At 38.0% G+C, this 27270-nt stretch overlaps 1 protein-coding gene across 2 annotated transcripts in view; it reads right to left on the reverse strand.

Annotated features, from left to right (window-relative positions):
• Positions 1-27270, reverse strand: part of CMYA5 (cardiomyopathy associated 5) — an 89030-nt gene that overhangs the window by 38136 nt on the left and 23624 nt on the right. For both annotated transcript variants that reach the window (XR_001181932.2, XM_004766808.3), the window contains exons 2-4: positions 6456-16899; positions 3252-3347; positions 1662-1895 (exon numbers count right to left, since the gene is read on the reverse strand). Coding sequence is in view for 1 of the 2 variants with exons in the window: in XM_004766808.3 (XP_004766865.1) it covers positions 1662-1895; positions 3252-3347; positions 6456-16899 (10774 nt within the window). In the remaining variant the exon portion in view is untranslated. The remainder of the gene's footprint in view (positions 1-1661; positions 1896-3251; positions 3348-6455; positions 16900-27270) is intronic.

The following is a 27270-nucleotide window of genomic DNA, read 5'->3' on the forward strand; positions in this document are numbered from 1 at the left end:
TAACTTTTTAGCTTCCTGGAGGCTGTTTCTTTCTGGATGGCTACAGCCCCAGCAGCAAGGAAATCAATGCTCAGAAGGGGCACGGGGATTGGGCAAGAATGGAGGGGGCTTTAGTTTCCAGTTCTGCTCTGCTCTCTATGATAAGCAAAGCCAGCAATAAATTCTTATGCTGCTCTTCTCTACTCATTAGCAAGTGGCTTGGCTTCCAGAATAGAATTCTCCAAAGCAAGAAAAAGGACTTACATTTGTTCAATGTGGGGTATATACCTAAAATGTAATCAGTAATTATCTCCGGGTGACACCTTCTCTGTGCTTTTCTGTATTTTCTAAATTTTCTAAACTGGATACATATTACTTTTCTAAGCAGAAAAAAAAATGCTTTCTTTTTTACAATTTGTCCTAGGAAGAAAATATTCTTATTAAACAAAAGCAAGTTTCTTAGGGAACGCAAAGAACCTCATTAATGTTAGACTTCACAAGAGCTGCCCAATTTCCAAAGACCAACCTTTGCCTTAAGTACAAAGTGACTGAATGATTTTCATTCTCTCTTGAGGTTGCCATGTCCACCTCACTCAGATTTGTCCTGGCTGGAAGGATCCCCAAATCAGAAGCCTAATATTATTCCATTTCGCCTTATTCTATCTCCAGACTTTATTAGAGAGCTGGGAGGACTGGGGAGTTTTGAAAGGGAGGTCCCCACTCATCATAAGATGGTGCTTTCCGCCAGTGGGACAATTAGGTGCAAGACTGGCCTACACTACCCCTCTTTAAATCAGGTTCCATGCAGAACCAGTATCTTCCTGAATGTTCTAGAGAAGAAAGAGAGCAAAGAGCTGCCTCTGTTGGTGCCATTTGAGGATCACCCAAGGGACTCTTGGTCCATAAGATATGTTTGAATTAGGGAATCTGGTCCCTAGGAAGATCCTTGTAAAAATATCGATGTGTTACCTGAGAGAGGCATCACATTATGTCATCCTTTGGCATGCTGCAGGTGTACTGGAATGTTACCCACAGCCACCTGATGAAGCCTGGAGGGAATGGTCCTTCTGAGATGGCACTTCAGATTAGGGAGTAGGGGTGGAAAGGATGAACCCAGAGGCCAGCATGAGGACACCAGACACTGGAGATTAGGCTGGTACCCAGAGCGAAAGCAAAGCCCAAGTAAGGTTTTCAGGCTGCTTTCCTTCCCCCTGAGAAGGTGATCAATCCACGTGACAGTGAATGGATCATACCTAACCTAACTCCCATGTGTCCCTTAACTGGGTGGCAAGACTTTAAGGATTTGGGATGCCTGGATGGCTCAGTCGGTTAAGTAGCTGCCTTCGTCTCAGGTCATGATCCCGGGGTCCTGGGATCAAGTCCCCGCATCAGGCTCCCTGCTCAGCAGGGAGTCGGCTTCTCCCCCTACCTGCTCCCCCAGCTTGTGTTCTCTCCATCTCTGACAAATAAATAAAATCTTCTAAAAAAAAAAAAAAAAGACTTTAAGGATTTTCTTGGCCTTTTCCATAGGCATCAGGCATGCCCTAATCATTTTTAAGTATCAGAATTATATAAACCCTATGGAGAAATCTTGGGAAATATTGAAAGGTGAATTCCAAAGTATAGACTTAGGTGAGGAAAACAGATGCAGGGTGTCTGGTCCTGTTTTAACTGGTGCTTACAGTCAGGAAAACGGTCTCATCAAGCTCCTCTGCTTCCCTCACAATGCTCTCCAAGGTATCCTTGGCCGTGTCCATGCTCTGCAGAAAGCGGACCATCTGGTCATGCAGGAACTCCATCTTCCTTTTCTTCACTTCCTCAAAGCTCTGGGCCTTCTCATCATACTGTGCTAAAACCTTCTTCATCATCTCCTCATTCTGTTCCTCTAGCTTTTTCTCGTTTTTACTACAGTTTTCCTAAAATATAAATAAAAGGAAAAAAAAATTTCTGAATGAAACAAGAAGTCTTGTTTTCACGTCTTTTTTCTTTTCTTTTCTCTTAAATGAAATATCAGCCTTTCAAATAATTGACCTCTGGTCTCCTGATAAAAGAATCACAGATGATGGGCACAGTCTAAGTTTCCAATCTACCAACCCTCTTTGCCATAGTTCACTTTGCAGTAAACTTCACCATCTAAGAGTATCATCAGGAAGGATTTAGTTAACAAAACAACAAAAAAAAAAAAGAGAGAGAGAGAGAGAGAGATTTGTGTGGAAGACTCGCTCCCTTGCACTCGTGCAGGCTTAAACTGAAAATGGGCATCACAGTGAATGAAGGTCCCCATTCATTACTGCCATTTTCGCCACTCCATGAAAATTCTCGAATGAGGGAGGTAGCAGCTGGATACTGGACAGCGAGGTGCATCCACAAGGGCTCTCCAGCAAGGGGGTGATTTCCACCACAGTTAAGAGAAACTTTATTGCCCACCTGGACAAATCCAGATGCCTAGTCATTCTCACTCAAACAGATATTTGTTGGAGGATACTAGAAATAATTAGCAGGTATTAGCTGATCTACAACAGGAGTTGAGCAGACTCCCCCTCAAGCAAACTAGGACGAGGAGTTGCCCTAGTGATAGGGAAACTATGCAGCAGCCTTCTGCAGGGGACCCATCCGCCACTCCTGGGTGACGAGTGAGGATGCCTGGGCCATCTCTACATATGGATGGAGCATGGCGCCCCACCTCCCTTCACTGCGGAGGGAGCAAGGGCCGGCAGCTAGGAGGGCATGCACTCATCATAGGCAATGGTACTACAAGAGACACCCATTTGTCCTGGGCATGGGACACTGGGCAGTGGCTTTGAGCATTTCTGAAGAGCAAGTTGGTAAAGGACAGGAGCAAATAAGAACTCAGATCGATTCAGATTTTGGCTCTCAACTTACTGTCAACTTATTATGACCTTGGGTAATACACTTAACTCTCAGTGTCTTATCTATAAAATAGGAACAATATTAATGACACCTGTCTTGTATGGTTATTATAAGGATTAAATTGGATAAAGCATGCCAAGCATTTGTCCTATCATAGTTAACACCCAATAGATGGATATATCTTTTCAAGGGCAAATCGTTTATCTTTAGAAAGGAAGTAGTTTCACTGATTACACACAGATGGAAGATTTTAAAGACCTTCATTTTTAATGGAACAAAACCAACAGAAGCAAACCACATATGCACACACAATCCCTAATTCAGATTCTTCCGTCTCAGAATCATTTCCTTGTAATGACACGAACAAACCAGGTCGAAGTAAAATGGATATGGTAACTTACCTCGATGGTATTAAAAAAAGATTCTATCTCACTAACAAAGGCTTCAATCCTCAAGGACTTTTCTTGTAAATTGTCAAGAAATTCTGCTAATTGGACCTGAAGAAAAAAATTAAGATATGCTTAGTATATGACATTTGGGAAAAGAATTTCAAGCAGGGAGCTCTAATTTCCTTATAAATTTAGTATGCTTAGCAGAGATTTACTGTATCGTGTCTACTAACAAATCAGTCTTTAAATTTTCTTTGCTGCTTCATCTAAACAGACTATAGATAATTCTATCTGATAAACAATTAGGAGGTTTGAGAGTGAGATCAAGACAAAGTTTATTTTCTCATGAAAGAGGAAGGACTTCGTGTTGAGTGGGTAAGTTCAAAGCGTACCTGCTTTAGTAAACTATGGATTTGAATTCTTTCTCTTTAGTAAGCCTTGATTTTTACGTATTGTCATCTAAGACTGCAGACTTTTTGCTGGTCCAGCATATCCAAATATTCTCCTCACAGTTGTACCAATAGCTTCAGATATGTCTGGATCCCCACCCCAAGAAGGGGATCAGAATGTCACCAGGCCAGAAGTTTAGCATATTAAATGATAAAAACTGTCTACAAAGAGACCTAAAGGTTCTAGTAACCCTCAAAGGGTTAAAAACACTCAAGGAGTGATAGCCAACTAGAAAATGTATGGAGGGTGGGGGAAGATGTTAGCTATCTTAGCCATAGTTATAAACCCAGCTGTAATCCATCCCACTAAACATAACAAAAAACAACAAAAATAACAGAGCTTCAGCTGCCTCGTTCACCATCCACAGAATGAGGGAAGCCCCTTCAGAATCTTCACCATCCACAGAATGAGGGAAGCCCCTTCAGGATCTGGGGCCTGCTCTATAGCCCTTGCCTGTTTTTCCCAAGCCCCATCTTTCCTTGAACTCTTTCTCATCTATGTGCTTTTTCATGTGGCATTCCCTATCTCTAGAATGTCCTCCATACCCTTGATTGATGAAAAAACTCTCTCTTACTGCCAGTTATCCCTCTCAGTCCTACTCCACCATTTTGCACACTCCCAAAAGGTTCCTTTTGCAGAACACTGTGCTCCCACAATGCTGTATTGATTTGGGGGGAGCCGCAAGTTCATCTTCCTTTCTTTTTGTTTTCATTCCCAATGATTATTAGCACATGGAATGGGAGGTCAATAAATGCTGAGAAAGAAGGAGAGAGTGAAGGAAGAAAATCAATGACAAAAAATAAGCCACCACAGTGGGAATGGCAGAGGAGGAGAAGTAAAAACCTGGATGATCCTGAATGCAGCCACCAATTCCTGAATAATCACAAATGGCCTCCTCACAAGATGCTAGAGAATTCTCAAGTTATAACTCTTTAAATTGATCTCTAATTTTTAAGAGTTGCCAACCAACTCTTAATCTTCATAGTTGATTTAACGAAATGAAGCAGCTCTCTTTGGCTTTAGTTTTCCACTTTTTTCTTTCTTCTTTTGGTTATACTGCTTAGAGAAGATCAGGGGGAAAAAACTTGAAAATAGTTTTAAATCAGGAGACATATCTCCTTGCTTTTGAAATTTGCTTTACATTGATAATATTTAGACAGAATTGTTTTTTTAACTTCTTAAACTCAGAGATGAATAAAACATAATTAAGAAAGCTGAAAAAAATCGAGTCTTCTTTCTGCTGACAGCGCCCAGTACTTGTCAGTTAACACAACAGCTGTCATCACAGAATAGGGCACATTTCACCAGTGTTAAAGCATCCAAAAGCCCGAGAGTTCATTTAAAAAAAAAAAAAAATGCTCCATCCTCTACCCCCAAACATTACCAGGTAAAGTTTCAAAAAAATTTCATCCTGGAGAAACAAAACAAATGTTACAGGATTTAGAAGATTTAATTTTCTGGAGGAAAAAATGCTTAACCATTATTTAACAGTGACCTAACTGAATAATCATATTGCAAGCTGTACCATTAACAAGGCACTGGGCCAAGCAGTATGGATATACAGTTAAGAGCATGAGCTCTGGCATCAGATAGACCTGGGTACCAATCTTAGTCTGTCTTCCATGACTCTGCGCAAATCACTTAATCTATCTGTGCCCGTTTCATTATCTGCAAATTGGTGATGATGACAGGCTTGTTATGAGGAGTAAAATGTATCTTCTATATAAAGAACATAAAACAGTGCCTGGCACATAATAAGTACTCAATTCTTGTGAATACTTGCATTTGAAGATCATTCTGGCTAATGTGTTAGAGAATGGCTTAAAGTGAGAAAGGTGGGAATTCGAGTTAGGAGGCTACTGAAAGAACATAAGAATCTCAAAGACCAAATGCTTGACTTCTAGTAGTATCCCTGGGGAAGTAGAGTATTTATAATAACATGCAAAACGATTTGTGTTGTGACTAACTTTTAACATTTTAACATTGGGAGTCTATAGACATAGAAAGAAGATCATTTTTAATATCAATTTCATACCCAGAGGAAATATGGAAAAAACCAAAATTTAAAATGGCTGTATTGAATATTTTATAAAACCTGCAATGAAATTGCTCAATGTAATGTAAATGTGTATTTTTAAAGAATGATAGTGGTAGATAATAGAAAATAAATTGTGTTCTATGCTCAAAAAAGCATATTTTTCAATGTAATATTATTTGGCGTGGGTGCTTCAGTGGCTCAGTCGGTTAAACACCTGCCTTTAGCTCAGCTCATGATACCAGGGTCCTGGAACCAAGCACCACATCGGGCTCCCTGCTCAGCTTCTCCCTCTCCCTCTGTCCCACAACTGCTTGTGCTCTTGCTCTCTCTCTCGCTCGCTCGCTCATTCACTCTTTCTCTCTCAAATAAATCAATAAATCTTTAAAAAATAAAAATAAAATTATTTGGCTTTTTTGGATAATGTTAAGGGCTAGTGTCATAAGTTCAAACACCTCAAAGTTTGTGACCCTGTGTTATTTACACTGTTATTGCCAGAACATTGTTATTGCCAGAACCTAGAAAAATGCCTGGTACATAGTGTATACCCAATAAACATTTGTCAAATTGATGTTAACTAAATGCCTAGGGAAGAATTCTTATCTTTCTTTCAGACTATTATCCCTAAATATGAATATATCAAATATCAGTCATTTCTTAAATTGAGAAAATATGAAAAGAAATTAAACATATTATTATTATGTACTTATATACTTTAAAATATTTTTTACCTTTACAGCATTTATAGCTGTATCTAGCGTTGCAACCTCATGGTCTTTGTGCATGCCAAACATCTGATCAACAGCAGAAATTGGGTTTCTGCAAGTGTAACAGTATGTGTCGATCTGGGACTTTTTCGGTTCCTTTTGTTCTTTCTCAGTTGCTGACTCTGACAATAATTGTTCCTGTTCTGCTTTCTCTCCACCCAACTCTTTCTGTTCAACAGACATACTTTGTTCCACCTCACTCACAAATTCATTTTCACTGACATGTTCAAAGGATTCCTTTCCTTGAGATAACACATCTTCTGGTGTGGATTCTGAATACAGTTCCTCTGATAAAGTGTCCTGAGCAACCATTTCATAATTCAGGGATTCAGCAAATTCATACTCATCCTGAACGGGGCTACTGCGGAGTCTGTCTTCACTTTGCTCAGATGGGACCATTATTTTAGATTCTTCTTGCAGTGTTTCTTGAACACAAGTTACACCAGATGCAAATTCTTCCTCTGGGAAGGACACTTGTACTGGGACGTTCAGATTGACTTCTGGACTTGCACTTGCTGCTTCATTATTCTGACTGTTCGTTTCATCTGCTCTCTCCAGGACATGATGGGTGTCTTCAAATGGAACCGCATAGCTTACCTTCTGGGTAACCACAGTGACTTCCTCAGTGATGGGAGCTTTCCCCTGCATAGCTTCAATGTCAAGGGTCTCCACATGGCAAACTGATTCTTCTTCCCTGTAAGTAGCTTTCTGTTCCTCTTCCAGACTCTTCTCCCCCAAAACAGTTCCAAACCTCCCCCAAATTTCCCCTTCTGCAGCTATCAGTTTGTATGAATCATCCTTACCAACTCCTTTTTCTTCCAGGCCTTGGCCTTGGTCCTTTTGAGATACAGATGTGCCATGGAGAATGTCATCTTTGAGTATGTACTTCTCAAAATATATTCCTGTTCCATCATCAGTGTCAGAATTCCTGCTTGGAAATGATGCCTCAGAATTCACACTGTCACCTTCAGAAGCTGTCTCCCCTTCCTTCTTTTTCTCTCCAACTGCTTCTTCATACAGATCCTTGTATAAAAATGCAAGTGCAGGTGGCTCCTCCAGAAGTTCGGGATTAATGGCTTTAGTGGTGGTAGGAAAGATCTGGGTTGGTGACAAAACTCCTTCTTCTGCACCAAATAAAGGCATCCCAGGTGACTTTAAGTCCACATCTCTATTTATGTTCTTTGAAGCATCTCTGTCAGCTGATTGCTGAATACCCAAAGGCTTCTGGGTCTCTGGGTGAGATGATTTGCTGTAATCCTTCTCCATCCCATAGAAGCTTTCGTCTAACTTCACCAAGTCATATTCATGTTCCAGGGCACCTTCCTCTGATCTTTCTGGGAAAGAGACAGTATCTTGTGTAACTTCCTTTGGGAGTTCCACTTCAACATTTAATTTCCATGGGGCTTTTTGTTTTTCTGGATCTGGGGAGATGTTATAATCAATCAATGTATATTTTTCAAAATAATCTTCATCACTGGGAGCTGTGGGCTGATTAAAGGTGAAATCATCAGTTTCTGAATCTGTGGGTACCTCCCGTTTTGTGTTAAGAGATTCCTTTCGTTTATTTTCTTGCAGTGATATAACCTGATCGGAATCTTCTAACTCACTCTTTAATGTTTTATGGCAAGGAACAGCCTCACTACTGTCATGAAGGGATATAGTTCTAAATGAAGCCTTCTCTTCCAAATATTCCAACTTATCTTGCATTTGTTCACTTTCTTCCTGATCAACTGAAGAAATAAATGCAGAAGCATGAATATTCAATATCTCACAGCCTTCAGAAATAATATTGAAGGCACTCTTTTGATCTTCTGAAAGTCCAGCTGGCTTACTAGTCACTGTGAAGTCTTCCCCTTTTACATATGTGTCTTCAGGCTCCTTGGATATTTCTCTATGAGGAACCATTCTACCAGCATTGATTGCTGACGCATTCTTTATAAACTGAGCATAGTTGCTGCTTGCTGAAGAGTGTGGTTCACTTACATGGGTATCTTCCACAACCTCCATATGGTGCTTTGAAGCAAGAACCGATTGCTTAGACATTTCAGATGTTAGATCTTTAGATGTTTGAATAGTTTGGACTGTATGCCTATCTGGAGTCAATTCTGACCATGGTATTTCTTGTTTCTTCACTGCATTCATTTCTGGAGATGTTCCTGAAACAAGTGTTTGTGATTTCACGGATGACAACAAATATGGTGGGGTTTCTAAGCTCTTTGTTTCATCAAAATGATGATCTAAAATCCTTTCAGATTCTTTAGATGGAGATCCTTGTTTCGTACTTTCTTTTGTGGCATCTATTGAACCACCTTTTGATGGCTCTGCCACTGTGACGTGTCCCTTTTCTTCATTGTGACTTGCCATATCCCTGCTTGACTTTTCCACTATCAGATTTCCTTCCCTAGGTGAAGAATAGTTATCTTTTTCATCATGATAAGGGAGATCCGCTGGAAGGAACATCTTGATTTTCTCCACCAAAACTTTACTTTCTTCTCTTGGATGTGGTTGAACTCCTACTGCCCTTGGTTCCCTGATTTCTGGGCGACCCTCCAAGAGCATAGTTTCTGATTTTTCAGTAGCTGATACAGTTTTAACTAATGAAAATGGCTGAGTTTCATCCAAAGGAGGACTTAAGGAGATATCTGATTCTTCAGGCTTAGATCTGACTACATTCACAGAATAAGGCTGTATTTCTTGCTGCTGCTTTCCGTCTGGAAATACCTGTGACTGGTTTGGTTTTTCTTCTTTCTCCTGCTTCATTATTGTATATCTTTCTGTGTGCTCTTCATTTTGGGAGACTTGCTGCAACACAGCTACTGCTTTTGATTCTTCCAATTTAATAGTTTGTGCCTTCCCTAGTTCATTATCTCTAAATTCTAATGGGGCCACAGTTTCTTGCTTTTCAGCCAGCACCTTCTTTTCTGCCACAGAATATGATCTGGTTATCAAGTCACCTTTCTCCTCAGTTGGGCTAACAGGCCTGAGTTTTGTTTCCTCTTCAGAAGTTTTCAAGGAAGTAGGTTTTAGCATTTCTTTCTTCAGTCTGTCTTCACTCAGATCAATTAGACTGCATTTAGATTCTTCTACTGGCAAAATTATTGTCTCTGGCTTCTCTGATTCCTCTGTGATATTTTTACTTGTGAAGCCAGATGAAGCTGATTTTGGCTGTTGTGGCACCTTATCTACTGCATCAAATGAAAAGAGTAATTTTTCTCTTTGATCACTTCTTGGCTCCTTCTTAAGAGTAGAAACATTCCATTTAGATGGATCAGAAATTTCTGGCTTCTGGGCTCTTTTACTATCAGTGATATGAAGAGGAACAGCATTTTGCACTTCTTCCACAATGGATTTCTCACCCATGGGAGGATAAGATTGAATTTCAAGATGTTTCTCACCATCAGCAGAAGCAACTACTGAGTTTAGGTCCATTTCCTCTGAATAGTCTAGAATTTCTTTTTTCCTATAATCTTCACTAGACACCTCAGAGTTGGATTTTGGCTGTTGTAAAATTTCTACATTTGATAAAGATGTGGGTTTTTCTTCTTCAAACTCTTGGCCTTCACCAGATTTAACTGAAGTACCTCTGGATTTTTCAGCAGTTTTAAGTTTTGCCTCAGGTAACAGACGATCAGCTGCTTTCTCGGTTGCATTAGAGTCAGCTGAAGCTGTTCTTTCAGACCCTGTCACAGGTGATGATTTTTCTACAGATGGACTTGGTTGAGCTTCTAAATCTTTTTCAGCAACTTTCTTCTCTGGAGTGCTTGATCCAAAAAACAAACTGGACATCCATGATGTGAAAGATAATATTCCTTTCTTCCCTTTCTCCTCAGAAAGGCCTGGCTCAACCACCTTCTGTTGCTTAGGCAACTTTTGTGTCACCTCAAGTGGCTCTGCAAGTTGAGATTCTTCATTTTCTTGCATTGAGGAGAGGGGTTCTATTGGTGTGGATATTTTCACCTCAGATGCTGGCTTCCCTCTCTTATTAACATCATCTACGACCTTTGAGTGAAGGACTTTTGCTTCTTCTAACGGCTTCTCTCGAGGTAAAGGAGATATACTCCTGTGTGCTTCTTTTTCTTTGCCCAACGCAGGTTCTGCATCTTCTGCCAGGAACTGGGCTGCTTTGGTGGGAGAGGGAATAGTTTCTGATTTGATCTCTCCCACTGATGGATCAGACACTGGTTTCTGATGGATTCTTTCAGAAAGTGGTTTGATTTCTTCCTGGCTGCCTTCTTTGCAAGGTCTTGAAGAGTCTGGGGTTGCTTTCTCCAGTATCAAACTTTCACTCCCCACAGAAGGGAGAATCTGCTTCTCCTCTGCTTCATTTATCTCTACATTTCTAGTTGGAACTAAAGATTTTGGTTTGGGAGCCAGCTTTGTTTCTTCAGAAGAGTAAGTTTTAGTTGATAAGGTCTCTATGTCACCACTGGAGGTACTGAGAGTACATACTGGCTCTCCTAATGATAAAGGAGATTCTTCTGCAGAATGTGGCAGAAGCTGCTTTCTGGTTTCACATGTATGGTCTTTATCCAACAGAGCGGCCTTGAGATGCCCTGTCTTCAAATCATTACTGCCGGAGGAACCCAGCTCCACAGATTCCAGTATTCCTTCTTCCTGCTGACTTGCCAGATCCCTTTCTGGCTTTTCCAACATCCAGCTTTCATTCTTGGGAACAAAAAGAGCCTCTTGCATTTGTGTTTCTTTAATGTCTGCAAACTCAGTTGTGATAAATGATTTTGATTCTTCCAAAGGCAAACTCTCTTTCAGAAATGAAAATTGTTTAACACCTAGACCTTGTTTATCTGCAAAAGACCCACTTACATCAGGTAACTTAACAGCTTGATCTGAATGAAGTGTTTTTTCGGGCTTCTCTTGTTCCACAAGGTCAGAAGAAACCATCTTTGATGGTTCTGTTACACTCTGGGGCACACGGAATGAATCTGGTTGATCTGTTTCTTCACTTAGTTTCCTTTCAATGTCTCCTATCACTTGTGTCTTCAAATTTCCTGTTGATAGTAATGGGCTTATTTCTTGTTTTCCTCCTGTCTTAATGTCAGCCGAATGGTTCAACTTCTCTGATAATCCTTTTAAAGAAAAGGTATGTGGCTGAGGTTTTTCGAGGCTGTCTCCTTCAACTAGATGCATCAATGTTTCTTTTGACCTTAAGCTGACTACCTTGGGAGAGAAAGATTTAATTTCTTGAATCTGAGGTTCCTCCCTTAGGCATGATGAAACCTCTGAAATTTCAGAGACAGAATCTCCTGTTTTGGTTATGGGAGATTTTGTTTGTTTTGCATCTATGGATCCATCTTGCTCGCCTAAACTACGAGTGAATTCTGACGCAGTGCTTGGTAATTCTGATACTTGGTGTGGTTTGTCTTTCTTTTCAAGTTCCAATGAAAGCTCTGCCAGAGCAAGATCTTGTCTTTCTGACAGGAAATCTTCCTGAGCTGTAGAAGATGGCTCTGCTATCTCTCTGTTCTTACCTCTGGGGGTCAGAGTTAAGTCTGCTGACACTAAATTTTCCAACTCAGGAGAAGAACTTCCAATTTCCTCATTTTTGTCTTTTGGAACTATATGTTTGGGTGCGGATGACACGCTTTGTGAGGAAGGAAGTTCAGTTTCTTTCTTCTTCACCTCACCACCTTGGTTGAGCAAAAGGACACGTTCAGGCCCTGATTCCTCTGAGGCAGACACAGAAGTCTTTTTCTGTGATAAAACCAGTTGTTCAGAGTCAAGGACTGTAAAAAAGGAACGATCTTGTTCATTTTCCACCCTCTCTTCCTTAGATACATCTGAATGCTGAGACAATGAGGCTTTGGTTATTGGCAACCCAGGTTTAATTTCTTCAGTTTCTACCTTGGACAAAGAATGCTCTGATAAAGAGGATATTCTTGCAGGCGAATCAAATTTAATTTCTTTCTCCTCTTCTGACCAAGCTGGATGTTCAGATGCAGCAGTTTCAGTGGGAAAACTAGTTTTCCTTGCTATCTTTTCTTCTTTAAGAAGTGAATGGTCATCTATACATGTCACCAGTGATGGAAAGCCACTTCCTAACTCATTCTTTTCTACTTTTGTTAAGACTGGGTGTTCTATAGGGGTGGTGAAAGATAAACCTGTTGGAGTTTCTTCTTTTCCTGACTTGGGTAAGCTTGAATCATGCTTAGTTATAGATGTTGTGGTTATTGAACAACTGGGTGCGATTTCTCTCTTTATTTCTTTTGAAAATTCTGGGGCAGGTGGCCCATGTTTAGCTTCCTCTTGCACTCCTGATGGAACTGAATGCAACACTCTAGGTGTACCAGCTATTTCAGAGTCGTGTTTCACTTGCATTTTTACTGCTGATAAGATCTCAGGTCCAGATAAAGATGTGTCCTTTAGAGGTGAATATGGTTTTATTACTTCAGGCTCCTTCTCTGACAACATTCTCTGTTCTAGTTCAGATGTCACAGTTGGAGCTAAATTGGGTTTCACATCCTTCTTTGGCTCATCTACCAAGTCAGGCAGAACTGAATATTTCATCCCAGGCCCTAGAACATTTGGAGGCTGAAGCTCCATTTCTTGATCCCGTAATACATGTGCTGTAGCTTCTTGAGAATCAGGCACAGTTTCTTCCTTACTTTTAACTTTTAACAAAGCCATCTGTTCATTTGCAGCTTTTGGAGTGAGTGATGCTTTGGTTTCTTGTTCTTTCTGAAATTCATGGACTGAATCAGGTGAAGCTGAATATTGAGATGAATGCAAAACAGGTTTGGCATCTTCCTTTGCCATAAATGATTGTGCAGGTGAAAAAACAGGTGTTGCAGCTACTGATGAACTAGTCTGGATTTCTCCCTTCTCTGTTTCACTGGTTGAATATGGTGAAATCAAGTCTTCAGACTCAGGTTCTGAAAATGCTTGAGTTCTCTGCTGCTGTGTCAAAATGAGATATTCAGATATAGATGTTGAGATTGTTTGAGCATCTGGCTCAACTTCTGTGATCTCTCTTTTATTTGTTGAAGATGGTGAAATCAAATCTTTAGAAGCAGACATGGAAGGAGAAGGTTTGGCTTGTTGCTTCTGTGATGAACCAAGGTGCTCAGGTGTGGGTGTGGCAGCAGTTGGCATGAGGTCTTCTTTATCTGCTTCTGAAGGGCAAGAATATCCAGAAGCTGATATTTTAGTTACCAGTGAATCATGCTCAAATTCATTTTTCCTTGTTTCTGGGATTCTATATGGTGGGATTGAAACTTGTGATGCTGAGTCTGGAGAAAAAAGTTCAACTTCCTCAGTGTCTTCATCTGACAAAATAGTATGCTCAGATGGTGATGTTAAACATATTGGAGAATCACATTCAAGTTCTCTTTTCTCTGCTTCCTGAGTTGCATAGGGTGAAAATGAGAATTCTGACACAAATGCTGAGTCTGGAGAAAAAGGTCCAATGTCTTGCTCTTCTTCTGAGAAATTCACAGGTGAGGAGGCACCTTTTAGATTTAAAGGGGATCTGTGGACAATTTCTTCCTCCTGTGATTCCGGTGTTGCATGTGGTGGTACTGAAAATTCAGAAGTTGAGGTGGAGGAGGGTGTGTACCGCTCTATTTCTACTGTCTCCTCTGATAGGACCACATGCTCAGATGCGGTGGCTGCAAATGATGGGGCCTGGCATCCAGAAGTCTGCTCAGCTGTGGATGGTGGGAGAGAGTGTTCAGAGACAGAGGCCACATTTGGGGAATATAATCCAGTGTCTTCCTTTTCTTCTGACAAAATCATGTGCTCAGAAATACCTTTTGATTTTAATGGAGACACATCATCAATTATTTTCTTTGGGGATTCCTGTGTTACATTTGTTGGGACTGCATTTTGGGAAGTCAGTGTTGAATCTGCTGTGAAACGCTCACTTCTTAGATCCTTTTCTTCTGACATCACTGCTTGTTCTAGTGTAGGGGTTGGAAACAGTGGGCCTTGGCATTCAGAAGTCTGCTCAGCTGTGGATGGTGGGAGAGAATGTTCAGAAACAGAGGCCACATTTGGGGAATACAATCCAGTGCTTTCCTTCTTTTCTTCTGAGAAAGTCATATGCTCAGAAACATCTTTTGATTTTAATAAGGACACATCATCAATTATTTTCTTTGGAGGTTCCTGTGTTGCATTTGGTGGAACTGCATTTTGGGAAGTCAGGGTTGAATCTGCTGCAAAACGCTCACTTCCTTGATCCTCTTCTTCTGACATGCCTGCCTGTTCCAACATAGCAGTCGAAAACAATGGGGCCTGGCTTTCAGAAGTCTGCTCAGCTGCGGATGGTGAGAAAGAGCGCTCAGATGCAGAAGCCACATCTAAGGAATATGGTCCAGTGTCTTCTTTCTCTTCTGATAGAATCACGTGTTCAGAAACACCTTTTGATTTTAATGGGGATTTATGGTCAACTGTTTTCATCGGTGACTCTTTTGTTGCCTGTGATGGAGTTAAATACTCAGAAGCAGATATGGAATCTGGTGTGTAACATCCACTTTCTGAAGCCTCTTCTCCGGACAGGCCTATGCTTTCTGACAAAGCTGCAGAAAAGAGAGGGGACTGGCATTCAGAAGTCTGCTCAGTTGTGGATGGTGAGAGAGAGCGCTCGGATGCAGAGGCCAAAGGCTCAAATTCCTCATTCTCTTCTTCTGAAAAAATTGGATGTTCAGATATACCTTTTATAGTGGATGGAGAAACTAGCTCAACTTCTTGCTTCTCTAGTTCATGGTTCAAATCCTGTGGGACTGAATACTCTGATACAAAAGCAGAATCAGTAGAAACAGACTCATTTTCCTCTCTTTCTTCTTCAGATGAAGTGACATGGTCACTCCTGGTGGATGTTTTCAGTGATGGTAAAAGGATCTCTTCTTTCTGCTCCACTTCAGGGGCCAAATACGGCGAGAAGGGCTTCTTGGAAATAGATGGACTCTCTGGGTATTCAAGTTCTATGACCTCTTCTTCCACTAAATTAGAATCTTTGGGTTCAGGTGTAGCAGCTCTCGGCAGAGAAGTTTCAACTTCTTCTTTCTTTGGTTCATCTAACACTAGAGATTCAGAAAGAGAAATGGTTGGCTCAGGTACATTTTCTTCTTCCATTCCTTTGATGTCAAGATGAGGAGGGTTTTGTTGTTCAGAGACTGGTTCTGCCCTTTCTGGTGAAGTCAGGTCCAGCTCTTCCATCTCTGGGCCAAAATCTTCCTCGATGGATGCTGCCAGACCTGGTGCACCTATTTCCAGAGAATCCTTTTCTGCCTCCAGTGAAATGGAATGGTCAACAGAATACACATCTTCCTTCTTTACCTCATCCACTAAAGGTGGTAAGACTGAAGATTCATGCTCTGAAGTCACAATTTCTTGTGAATCAGGCTCAAATTCTTCCTTTGCTGTTTCCAAAAACCCAGGTGTAGATGTATCAGGTGTGAGAGAGGACGGCTCCATTTCACAGAGTTTTGCTTCATCACCTGGCTGTTGTGGCACTGACTCAGGAGGACTGAGCTGTATTTCCTGTTCTGCTGTGTCATTACTTGCAAAAGAGGAAGCTATGTGGTCGGTGCCAGATGTGGCCTTTTGTGGAGAATCAACATAAATTTTCTTTTCATCTTCATGACGGAATGAAGAGATCAAGGACTCTGATCCTTTAGAGAACGCAGCTTTCCAGGGTGAAGCAAGCTGTTTTACTTTATCATCTTCTATGCTTTGGCCTACTAATCTCCCTGTTTGAGAAACTATATTAGAATCACGATTGCTCATATCTGGCTCTAGACTAATGGATGCTTCTTTCCCCTTCCTATAATGTATTTCTTTAATTACATAACCCTTTGGCAATGTTCCATAAAATTGTAGCGGAATTAATTCTTCTTTAACCGAATTAAACATCTTAATTTTATATTGTACTGTTCCTATATAGACTGGCCTTAACACTAAGGGCTTGTGTTCTTTGTATATTGCCCCGGTAATAGGAGGTGTATTTGAGGTGGTCTTCTTTTTTCTCGTTTTATCGTATATGCCAGCAAAGGACTTCTCTTTCTGGGTGCTTAGTACCTGGCTTTCTGAAATCAAAGGATTATCTTTTGTGTTTGCTGGAACATCTTGAGATTCAAGAGAATTTCTTTTTTTGTTGCCTTTCCGACGCAGTGATGGTGAGCCACGCTTTGACTTGGGCATTCTTTTCCGGGCCTTTTTAACTTCATCCACAATAAAGGAAACATTCCCTGGAGGAGAATTCATAGTTGACCCCTCCAGACTACACACACCAGAAGTCTGACTCTCTTCCGAGGCCCAAGGAGTGGAAGACCTGCTTGAATTGGTCTCCCAGGTTATTCCACTATCTTCCCGTTGAACTGTCACCATGGAAAAGGAGGGGTCAGATATGATACACTTCTGCTTGGTCTTGCCCTCTTCATCCTGGTCTGATAATCTAAAGAAAGTAATATTATTAATAATAGTACATATATTAATAATAAAAATAACACTATATTAATTACACATAATAAAGAGTCAATATCCTATTTTTACTAAGTAATGGGCTAGTGCGAAATTAGAGTATACAGATAAATATTGTCATCCATATCAAAAATAGGTAAGTATGCAAAATAAAATTTAAAACTTGAAGTTAGTATATGAAGTAGAATAACACATCCCAGGCTGGAATGATTTGGTTTACCACCTACCCTTAATCAGGATTGTCCCCCTGACCTCCCATGGCTTACCCAGTCACTCAGGCTACCCCTGTGGTCACCAGGACCTTCATAATGGGCACTTGGCATCTGTGCCATCTCTGTTACTACTACCACCACCCTGACCTAGCTTTTTATCATGTCATCTCTAGTTTATTTCATTATCTTCCTAATGTTTACCTCCCACCCTCCCTTATCCTTAACCTACCTTACTCCTCTTTCCAGACCTACTTAACTAAAATTTTCCACCATCCCATTCCTTGCTTAAAAAATATCAGTAATTCCCTCATACCTATAGAAAAAAGTTCAAACTTTCTGATCCCTAGTTGACCTTATTTCCAAGTACCCACTTTTACTCTATTCCTACCTTGGACATTTCTGTTTTAACTATGTAATTCATTGCCCAGTAAATACATCGTGTGGACTCTGGATCAGAGCCATAGGGACATATGGAGAAAATATAGAGACATCCCCAAAACAACCTACAGGCTGCACATTTCCTCATCTGTAAGCCGGGGATCATAACAGTACCTAGCTCTCCACATTGCTATGAGGATTAAATTAGTTAATACACATGAAGCGCTCAGGAAAAGTGTCTGGCATATAGTTAGTGTTCATTAAACACTATCTACAATCAAACTTCCACACATCATTGCATTAGAGACCAACAGAGCCTGGGCATAGCCATTTTCAACTGCTATAGGTGGACTGCATTTGCCCTCGAGAGACTGATGGCTTTAGCTGCCATTTCAATTGCCATTGAGCCCCTGTCTCAGACACTGCAGTACTTTTCTCTGAAATTTTCTTATACCTCTTCCTCCTGGGAGTTCACGCTGTTCCTCCATTTACGATTCTCACTCCCATCTCACTCCACCTTTTCTGTGTATCTAAATTCTATCTCTTCTTCAAGGCTTAGTTTAAAAACCTCCAGTGTTACTATTCCTGATCAATTTGGTAATCATGTTTGCCATTATCTCATAAGCATTAAGTTGAAGATTAAAACTCCAAGGGCTGTAACCTTCTAAGAATATGGCTGCAATTTACAATGAACACAAACTACCGACTGGTGTATATTTTTCTACAACAATAAAAACAAAAACAAAGAACATCCTACCCTAAAAGCCCATGAAGCATAAGTGTTGAATTAAGTATGGATTTTTATAAGTATTAATATATAAGTACATATATATTAATTATTAACTTTTTGAAAACATACACAGAATTTAGGTCCCTTACTAATAATTTTTAATCATCAATCACTGCTTATGTCAGTGGTTCTTAACTCTGGACATATTTTAGAATCACCGGTAGGAAACTTTTTAAAAATACTGATTCTATCCCTTACCCCTCCCCACAGAGACTCTGATTTAACTATACTAGGGTAGGGTCTCCGTATTGCTGTGTTTTTATGTTTTAAAAGCTTCCAAGTGACTCCAGTCTAAAGCAGAGTTGAAAATCACCAGCCTAAACAATCTTAACTATGAAATTTAAGTAGTATATGCCTTTCTTGCTTACTTCAAACACTTCCTATTTAGCCTAGGCTAAGCACCAAGACCATAAATCCTTATAGTTACATTCTACTCCCCTTTCTTAAACCCCAGTGTTTCCCCAACAGTCTCCGGCAAAGAGTTTATGAGCCACGAGATCCTGACTTAACTCTCACCACAGCCAGGGAAAGACTAGGGCAGCCAGAACCCCTGCCCATCTGGTCTTTAACAGCAAGCAGCCTCATCCATTTACCCCCAGGGAACTATAAGTAATGTCACTTCCTATATATGCAATGAGTGCAAAGGGCTGGCAAGTAGTAGGAAGAACTAGTTCTTCTACTTCCTTGGCAACTCTGCTCTCGCTTATTTGCTTTGGTATTAAACCACTGAACTTAATTAGAAATTAATACTCTATCTTGGTTCTGGATTGAATCTTATTTTACAATGTTTTTTCAAGCTATTTACATACTTAATTAAAGTTATTCCTCAGAATTTTCAATTCTTTCTACTCTTTCTCCCTTTTGTTTATTTAAGAGCAGGATGAAATTAAAAATTAAGGTTGTGACATGCATCTGGGAATTCAGCATTTTGAATGCCCATGATTGTAGTAGTATTATAAAAGCAATTATAAATTCAATTTAGAGTTAATTATTGCTTGTAAATTTAATGTACTCAACCAGAGAAGTTTTCATTACTAGCTAGAATGAGTTCATGAGTACTTAGCAGAATACTCAAATGGTGATCATAGGAAACAGAGTGCTACCGAGGTAGATTCATTCAATTGTTTGTTTATTCATTCACTCATTCATTCCTTCATTTAATGAACTTTTGGGGGGCTTAAATACTAGGAACACAATATAAAGACATAGAACCTTCTCTCAAGAAATTAAAAATCTAATAAGGAGACAAAACTAAACTCTTTAACACAGTATGATTAGTACTATTCTAGAAGACAAGCAAGATATGGTGACAATGTAAAGAAGAGAAACCTCACAGAGGAAAGATACTTGAGTTGGATTTTGAAGAATAAATAAGAGTTTGCCAAATGGATGAGGCGTGGAGGTGGTGTGAGGATGGAGAGGTTATTCCAGGAAAATGTCACAGAATATGCAAAATGTACATATGAATAAATCAGCCTGGCTCACTGAAAAACCCAAAGTATTTTGGGATGTCTGGATTTTTAGAGAGAAGCAAAGGAATAGAAGAATGACAGAGCCAACAGGAATCAGAGAATGACTATATTAGCATGTGTAAAACCACAGCCCAAGTATTCACATTACATTCAGTCTAAAAAAATAATTTCCCTTAATAGAAGAGAAATGGTCTTCACAGAGTTCAGAAATATATTTCTTATTCAGAAACACAAGTGTTCTCATCTATATGAAGATGTATACATCAGCTTCTCATAATTAATGGATATTGGCTATGAACATCATGTCATTCATTCTCCTCTGATTCTCACAGAGCAAACTTCTCATTATTACTTGGCTTCCCATGTAGAAGACAGACACATCTGATGACCTGAGTATGTAGCTCACTTTCTAGCCCCTTTCAGAGTTGAGCAAGGAAAAGGTTTAGCAGGTCTGAGTTAGATCAGGAAAAAATAGATTGATACCAGAGCTGAGTGCCAAAGACTCTGCCTTCTTTTGAGGATAACCTTTATCTGATTAAGGAAGTTTCCTTCTATTCCTATTTGCTTAGAAAGTTTTTAAAATAATAAATGAATGTTAAATTTTATTAAGCATTTTTTATACAACTATGGTGATGGCCATATCTTTTATTCTGTTAATATCAATTACAGTGATTGATTTCCAGATATCAAACCAACCTTGAATTTCTGAAAAAACTGCAAGTGGTTTTGATGTGTTAAACTTTCTATATAATGTTGGAATTTATTTACTAATACTTTATTTAGGAATTTTGCTCCTGTATTCATGAAAAATTGGCCTGTAATTTATTTTCTTACAATATGCTTATCAGGTTTCATCACTGTGACCTCAAAAATTAAATTGGGAAATGTTCTCTTTCCCTATTCTCTGGAATAATTTATGGAAGATGGTATTATTTCTCCCTTAAGCATTTGGTAGACTTTATTTTTGAAGTCATCAGGGCCTGGAGTCTTTGGGGTAACATTTTTAAATAGTAATTTAATTTATTTAATAGTTATGTGTCTATCTGAAATTTCTGTTATTTTTGTGTGCAATTTGGTATGTTGTATTTTGTAAAAATTTTCCTATTTAACCTAAGTATTAAAGAGTCATTAGATTGAGGCACCTCTGTTGTTCAGTCAGTTGTGTCTTACTCTTCATTTTGGTTCAGGTCACAATCTCAGGGTTGTGAGATCAAGCCCCACATTAGCTTCTGGTGTGGATCCTGCTTAAGATTCCTTCTGTCCCTCTCCCATGCCCCTTGCCTCTCACTCTCCCTCTAAAAAAAAAAAAAGTAACTGGATTAAGATTATTCATAATATCCTTTCAGGATCTTTTAAATTTTGTAAGACCTAAAATGCTATCTATTTTTTTTCATTATTGATATCGGTTATTTGTATCTTTTCTTAATAACAGCCAGAGGTTATCATTTGGTAATCTTTTCAAGTAAAATTTGGTCTTATTGATGTTTCCTATCTCATAAATGTCCACTTTTCATTATTTCCTGTCTCCAGTTTTCTTTGACTTTAACTTATAATTACTTTTCTACCTTCTTGAGGTAGATTCTTACATCATTAATTTCCACCTTCCTCTTTTCTAATGTATTAATTTAAGAAATTAATTTCAAAAAATATTTTGATGTATCATATAAAAGTTTGTATATATAATATTTTCATTATTATCTACTTCAAAATATTTTTGAATTTCCACTGTGATTTCTTATCTGACCCAGAGATTATTTAAAAATGTCTTTCTCAACTTCAAAACACAAGGTAATTTCCTAGTTATTTTTTTGTTGGTGCTTTCTAGTTTAATTGCATAGGGACCAAAGAATTATTTATATTGTTATACTTCGAAATTTGTTGAGATTTGTTTTATGGCTATTTGGCCAAATTTGGGGGAGCTGTTTGTTTTTAATATTTATGTGTTCTTGTAAAACATATGTGTCCTGCAGTCTCTCAGCAGCATTCTATATATGCTAACTAAGTTTGACTTATTAGTTATCTTATTCAAATTTTTGTTTATCTTTACTAAAATGTTTTGTCTGCTTTTTTCTGTCAGCAACTGAGAAAGACCTGTTCAAATATCTATTATAAGTATGAATTTGTCTCTCTTTTTAGTCTGTTAATACCTGATTTACATATTTAAAGCCATGTGATTAGGTACAGCAAATGTAGAATAGTTATATATTTTTTATTTTATTAATTTTTAATCATAATGAAATGTCACTTCTATCTGCAAATAATGATTTTTGCCTATATATGCTTTGATACTAATAAAGTAGTACTTTGCTATTAATTAAACTATACCAACTTTGTTTTGATTAATGTTCCTTTTTCTCTTCTTTCTTGCCTTATTTCTGATTGACTATTTATTATTATTCCATTTTCTACTATTAGGTTGGCAGTTACATTTTACTATTTTTTTTAATGATTATGCTAGAGATTACAATATGGATCCTTGACCCATTAATGTCTAATACAAATTGGTATTTTTAATCTTTCCAAGATAACACAAAGACCCTAAACCACCTTAATTTCAATTTATATGCTACTGTAATTATATTTTAATTCTATAAATATTTTTAAATCCCATGGATATAAATTTATTACTATTTTAAACTGTTAGTGTTCATTTATATTTACCTACATACTGAATCTTTTTATTGTGTTTCATTCCTTCCTGCATTTCCAACATTCCATCTGGTATCACTTTCCTCCTCCCTGAAGGATTCCATTTAGTATATTCTTTAGGGTGAATCTGGTGGTGATAAAATCTCTCTACTCTTTCTTTTTTAAAGTCTTTTACACTTCTATTGTTGAAGAATATTTTTTTCAGGGTATAAAATTCTAGATTGGAAGATATTTTCTTTCAGCACTTTAAAAATATCATTCCACTATCTTCTTTCATTGTTTCATTGTTAAATCAACCCTTAGTAATGTTGCTTTTCTGAAGATATTCTGGATTATTTCTCCCCACCACCACCCAGCTATTTTTAGAATCTGTCATCTTTAGTTTTCAGAAGTTTTACTATCATGTGCTTAGGAATCTTATCCTGCTTGGAGCTTGTATGGCTTCTTAAATCTGTACATTGATGTCTTTCATCATCTTTGAAAAATTCTCCATATTATGTTCAAATCTTGCTTTTGTCCCTTGTCCCTCTTCTCTTTTTCTGAGATTCCAGTTTTTCATAAATTAAAATTTTTCATTGTGTCTTATCTATGCTTCATTTTCATATTTCTTTCAATCTATCATTCAGTACATTTATTCTGTCTTCAGGTGTGTCTAAACTACTACTACAACCATCAAATGTGTCATTGTTATTGTATTTTTCAGTACTAGTATTTCCATTCTTCTGTTTCCAGTCCTCTGACACAGTTCTGTCTTGTCTTTTATTTTCATATCCCCCTCTCCCTATAAATAAGTTCAGCATTACATAAGCATCACCCTCCTCCAAGAGCCCTACTATTTCTATAGCAATCCAAGTATGCCCTGAATAAGTAAGACTCTTTGTGGCATAAGAGTTTGAAGAATTCATGTGCTCTGCTACTTCTCCATTTCTAAATTTCCCCCAATAAACCCTAATTTATATTTTCACTGTGTGACATACATACCCCTTTGTATAGTGAAGAAGAGATATGATAACTCCTGAATGGTGTTTTGGTATCCTTGCTGATATTTTTATATCTCACTGTTAAGTTGACATATTTTCTAAATTTATTTTTGGTGTGTGCATTGTATTAGTATAAATCAGTTCTCAGGAGATAATTTTATTAAATGTGCTGGAAAAATCTAACTTCTTTAGTTCCAAAATGAATGATAAGGTCCTGGGATATGACTATATCAAAAAAATTCCTGTGTTTGCAATTTAGCAGTGATCAGCTTCCTTAGATACACCCTGTCTCTTTCCATTTCACTTTTGCTGAAACACAGACTAGTTACTTACTGAAAATTAAATTATTGGTCATGAATGGAAAGAGCCTTATGGTTTTATAATATTTTTCATTTTATGAGGGAGAAAACCAAAGAAAGGAAATACATACATATCCAAAGTAAAATTTTTTTAAAGAGGAAAATGGCTAGCCATCAAAGTAGAGCTACCAAAATAATGATTTCCCTTATCCCAGAATCATCTTTGTTTTAATTGGTACTCTCATTTTTACTTAAAGGGAAAAGAACTATATATCTAAAGAAATGAAACAGGTCCTCAAACTTTGTATCTGAAGGCTAATATAATTACTATTTTTTGTTTCTATCGCTCAAGATTAATACCCTTGGAATGAACAGTCCCTTCTTCAGACCAACAGTTAAAGTGACATTCCTCATGGGAATATCATTATGAGCAATACCTTAGATTTACATGATGACTTATTCCACTCTCAAGCAATCACAGTGCACTAAAATTGTATCAAATGAAAAAAGGTAATGGATAGAAATTTTTTCCTACTATATCTAATTAAAGTGCATTAAGTTTCAACTGCTGCAAGACAATAATAGAGTAAATCTGATCTTGCATATATTGCAAACTTTGAAAAACACGTTTTTAAACTATAAAATATGAAACAAGCTTATAATCTTATAATACAAATTGTTAGTATTTTATGTGGGCCTTAAAAAAAGAAATAAAATTTCTTAAAAACATAATCACTAATTATACAATGAACATTTTCACCAAAAATTAATTGAAGACCCATATCCTAAGCAGAAAATTAATCATATGCATTGCTCAACAAAAGTAATATAAAATAGCTTAGGTTAAGAGGAGCTTGTAAGCTATTAGGCAGTTAAGGGAAAAACATGAATCCATAAATGAAAACATTATTATAGAGGTTTATCATACCCTAATATAAAGTCCTCTTGTTTTGTAAGTATACTAAAGACCACTCAAGTTTATTGTGCATGAAAAGAATAAGTATCTTATTTTCACAATGACCAGACATTTCGTAAGTGTGGGGTTAGGGACCTCTACTTCTTGAAACCCATTTATCTTTCTACTTTTATCTTCTATTTTTCTTCATGAACCCTGTGTTCCCACCAAACATCAGCCTTATGCCTCATGGCTTTGCTTACATCCCTCTTCTTACTTGGAATGAATCATCTCTGTACATGCTAACTTTACACTTTTCAGAAACCAGCTCAGATATCAACTTCTCTATGTACCTGTCAATGATTCTCTGAGCCAAAAGTCATTTTCCTCCTCTGAACTTCTAGAATCTTCGTGTAATTTTCTATGACATTTACTTTTCTACATTAGAGTTATTTTTACATATATCTTAGCTGCTCTACAAGGCTATAAACTACTTATGAACTATATGCCACCTATGAGGAATCATGTCTTTTAGATTTTATGAGCACTCCTCTTGTGAAGTTTTCCCAAAATATTCACCTTTATTTTCAGAAAAACAGCTCTTCTACTTTTGCATTCAGTTCATCAGCTTCAGTAATATTTAATTAAATAATGTAATAACAAGTACAACTCAGGGTCATGAGTTCCAGCCCCTTACTGGGCTCCACAGTGGGCATAGAACCTACTTATAAATGAATGAATAGAGTAGAATAGAATAAAATAAAATAAGTAAGTAAATAAGTAAAATCTGGAATAGTCACAACTGATATTAGTAAAAATGTTACTCAAAGGGGATGGGGTAACTGGGTGATGGGTATTAAGGAGGGCACATGTTGTGATGAGCACAGGGTATTATATGCAACTAATGAATCATTGAACACCACATCAAAAATTAATGATGTACTATAATTGGCTAACTGAACCTAATAATTTGAAAAATGATGAGTTTATTAGAGAGTGGATTGCTACAAGGTATGGTTAGCTTATCTTGGGCATCAGCCTGTTTTAAGGAGAAAATGGGGATCTTTGGTTACTCTAGCCCATTGGGTTTTAGAGGAAAGTAGTTAAAAGTGTTTATATTACTTTTTCTGTATATTACTAATTTCCATTTATACCCATAGAATTTGTTTCAGATGAATTTCAAAACTATACAATTTCTTTAATCATTATTGACTTTAAACTGATTTCACATTGAAGCCCAAAATCCAGATTCACTCATTCAACAAGTATTTACCAAGCTCCAATTATGTAAGAGACACTGTGTTAGGCACAATTTTTTTTCTCAGCAAGATAACCATTTGTCACAAATTTTCTAAAAGATCTTTATAGTTCGCTTCAAATTAACCAATTTGGTCTCAGCTATAGATTTATGGTAGAACAGTAAATTAATTTTTCCTCATTTTATTCTTCTGAAATCTAAGAATGTATTTGGCCTGCTCCTGGAGGCAGCTCCAGAGTAAAGTAAATTAAGTGCTTGCCTAAGCCCTCATCTCTACGAGAGTGTTGGCAGACACAATCAACATTCTCCCAACCCAGTTTGAGAACATTCAGTTGTATGGGAACATTTTTTCTGCTCATCTATACAAGGGAGAATGAATAAATTGTGCAATATAAAGATTCACATCTTTTCAGATTTTTAAAAGGAGTTTTTTTTAGGGGCGCCTGGGTGGTTCAGTCATTAAGCCTCTACCTTCAGCTCAGTCATGATCTCAGGGTCCTGGGATTGAGCCCCGCATTAGGCTCTCTGCTTGGTGGGAAGCCTGCTTCCCCTCTCTCTCTCTCTCTCTCTCTCTGCCTGCCTCTCTGTCTACTTGTGATCTCTGTCTGTCAAATAAATAAATAAAATCTTTTTTAAAAAACAACAAAAAAAGGAGGTTTTTTTAAATCTGTAAAATCTCATAAAATACATGAAAATAATTTCTTTAAATTATTAACTGAAACACGAATTGCTCATTCTAGGTATTTCTTTCCATGTGAAATGACACCTATTAGTATAACACTCTTTCCTGGCTTAGCTTCCCTCTATGACTGTTTCCTATTTTTATTCTGTTCCTCGTACTGTTCAGTATATAGAACAGGCCCTCCTATGGAGAGTACGTCCTCAGAATTCATGACTGGGTATATAAGTCTGTTTATTTCTGGGACTTGGTATTAGAAAACACATTGTAATCCTATACCTAAGCCACATTCTTTGATGTCATCAACTTATTAGTAATAAAGTTGACATTTTGATCTCTATGTGCCATTACTTTGATTTATTTATCAGGTGTCTCTGAATTTAGGCAGGCGGAAGAGGGTGTTATGTAATAATCTACTTGTCAGAGCCCAATATACACAAATGACCACAAGCACAGCAGTTGGCAAAGCCTAAAGGACATCACTTGACAGCAAGAACAGATATGATAGCTAACCTACGTGCTTGTGAGCATCCACCATAAACTGGTAAGTAGACTAATAAGACTAAGAGAAATCTGCCGGTCAGCTTTCAGCAATGCCCTATTCACATGTGGATTTCTTTTACAAGCACACAGATTGGAGCACAGTTTTATTTGCACTGGTTTTCACAACTCCAGAAATAAAATGGTTGACATGACGCATCATAAGCAACATAGACCAGTATTAAAAATGCAC

This window comes from Mustela putorius, unplaced genomic scaffold (assembly GCF_011764305.1).
Source record: "Mustela putorius furo isolate JIRA1106 unplaced genomic scaffold, ASM1176430v1.1 tig00537350_pilon_pilon_pilon, whole genome shotgun sequence".
NCBI lineage: Eukaryota > Metazoa > Chordata > Mammalia > Carnivora > Mustelidae > Mustela > Mustela putorius.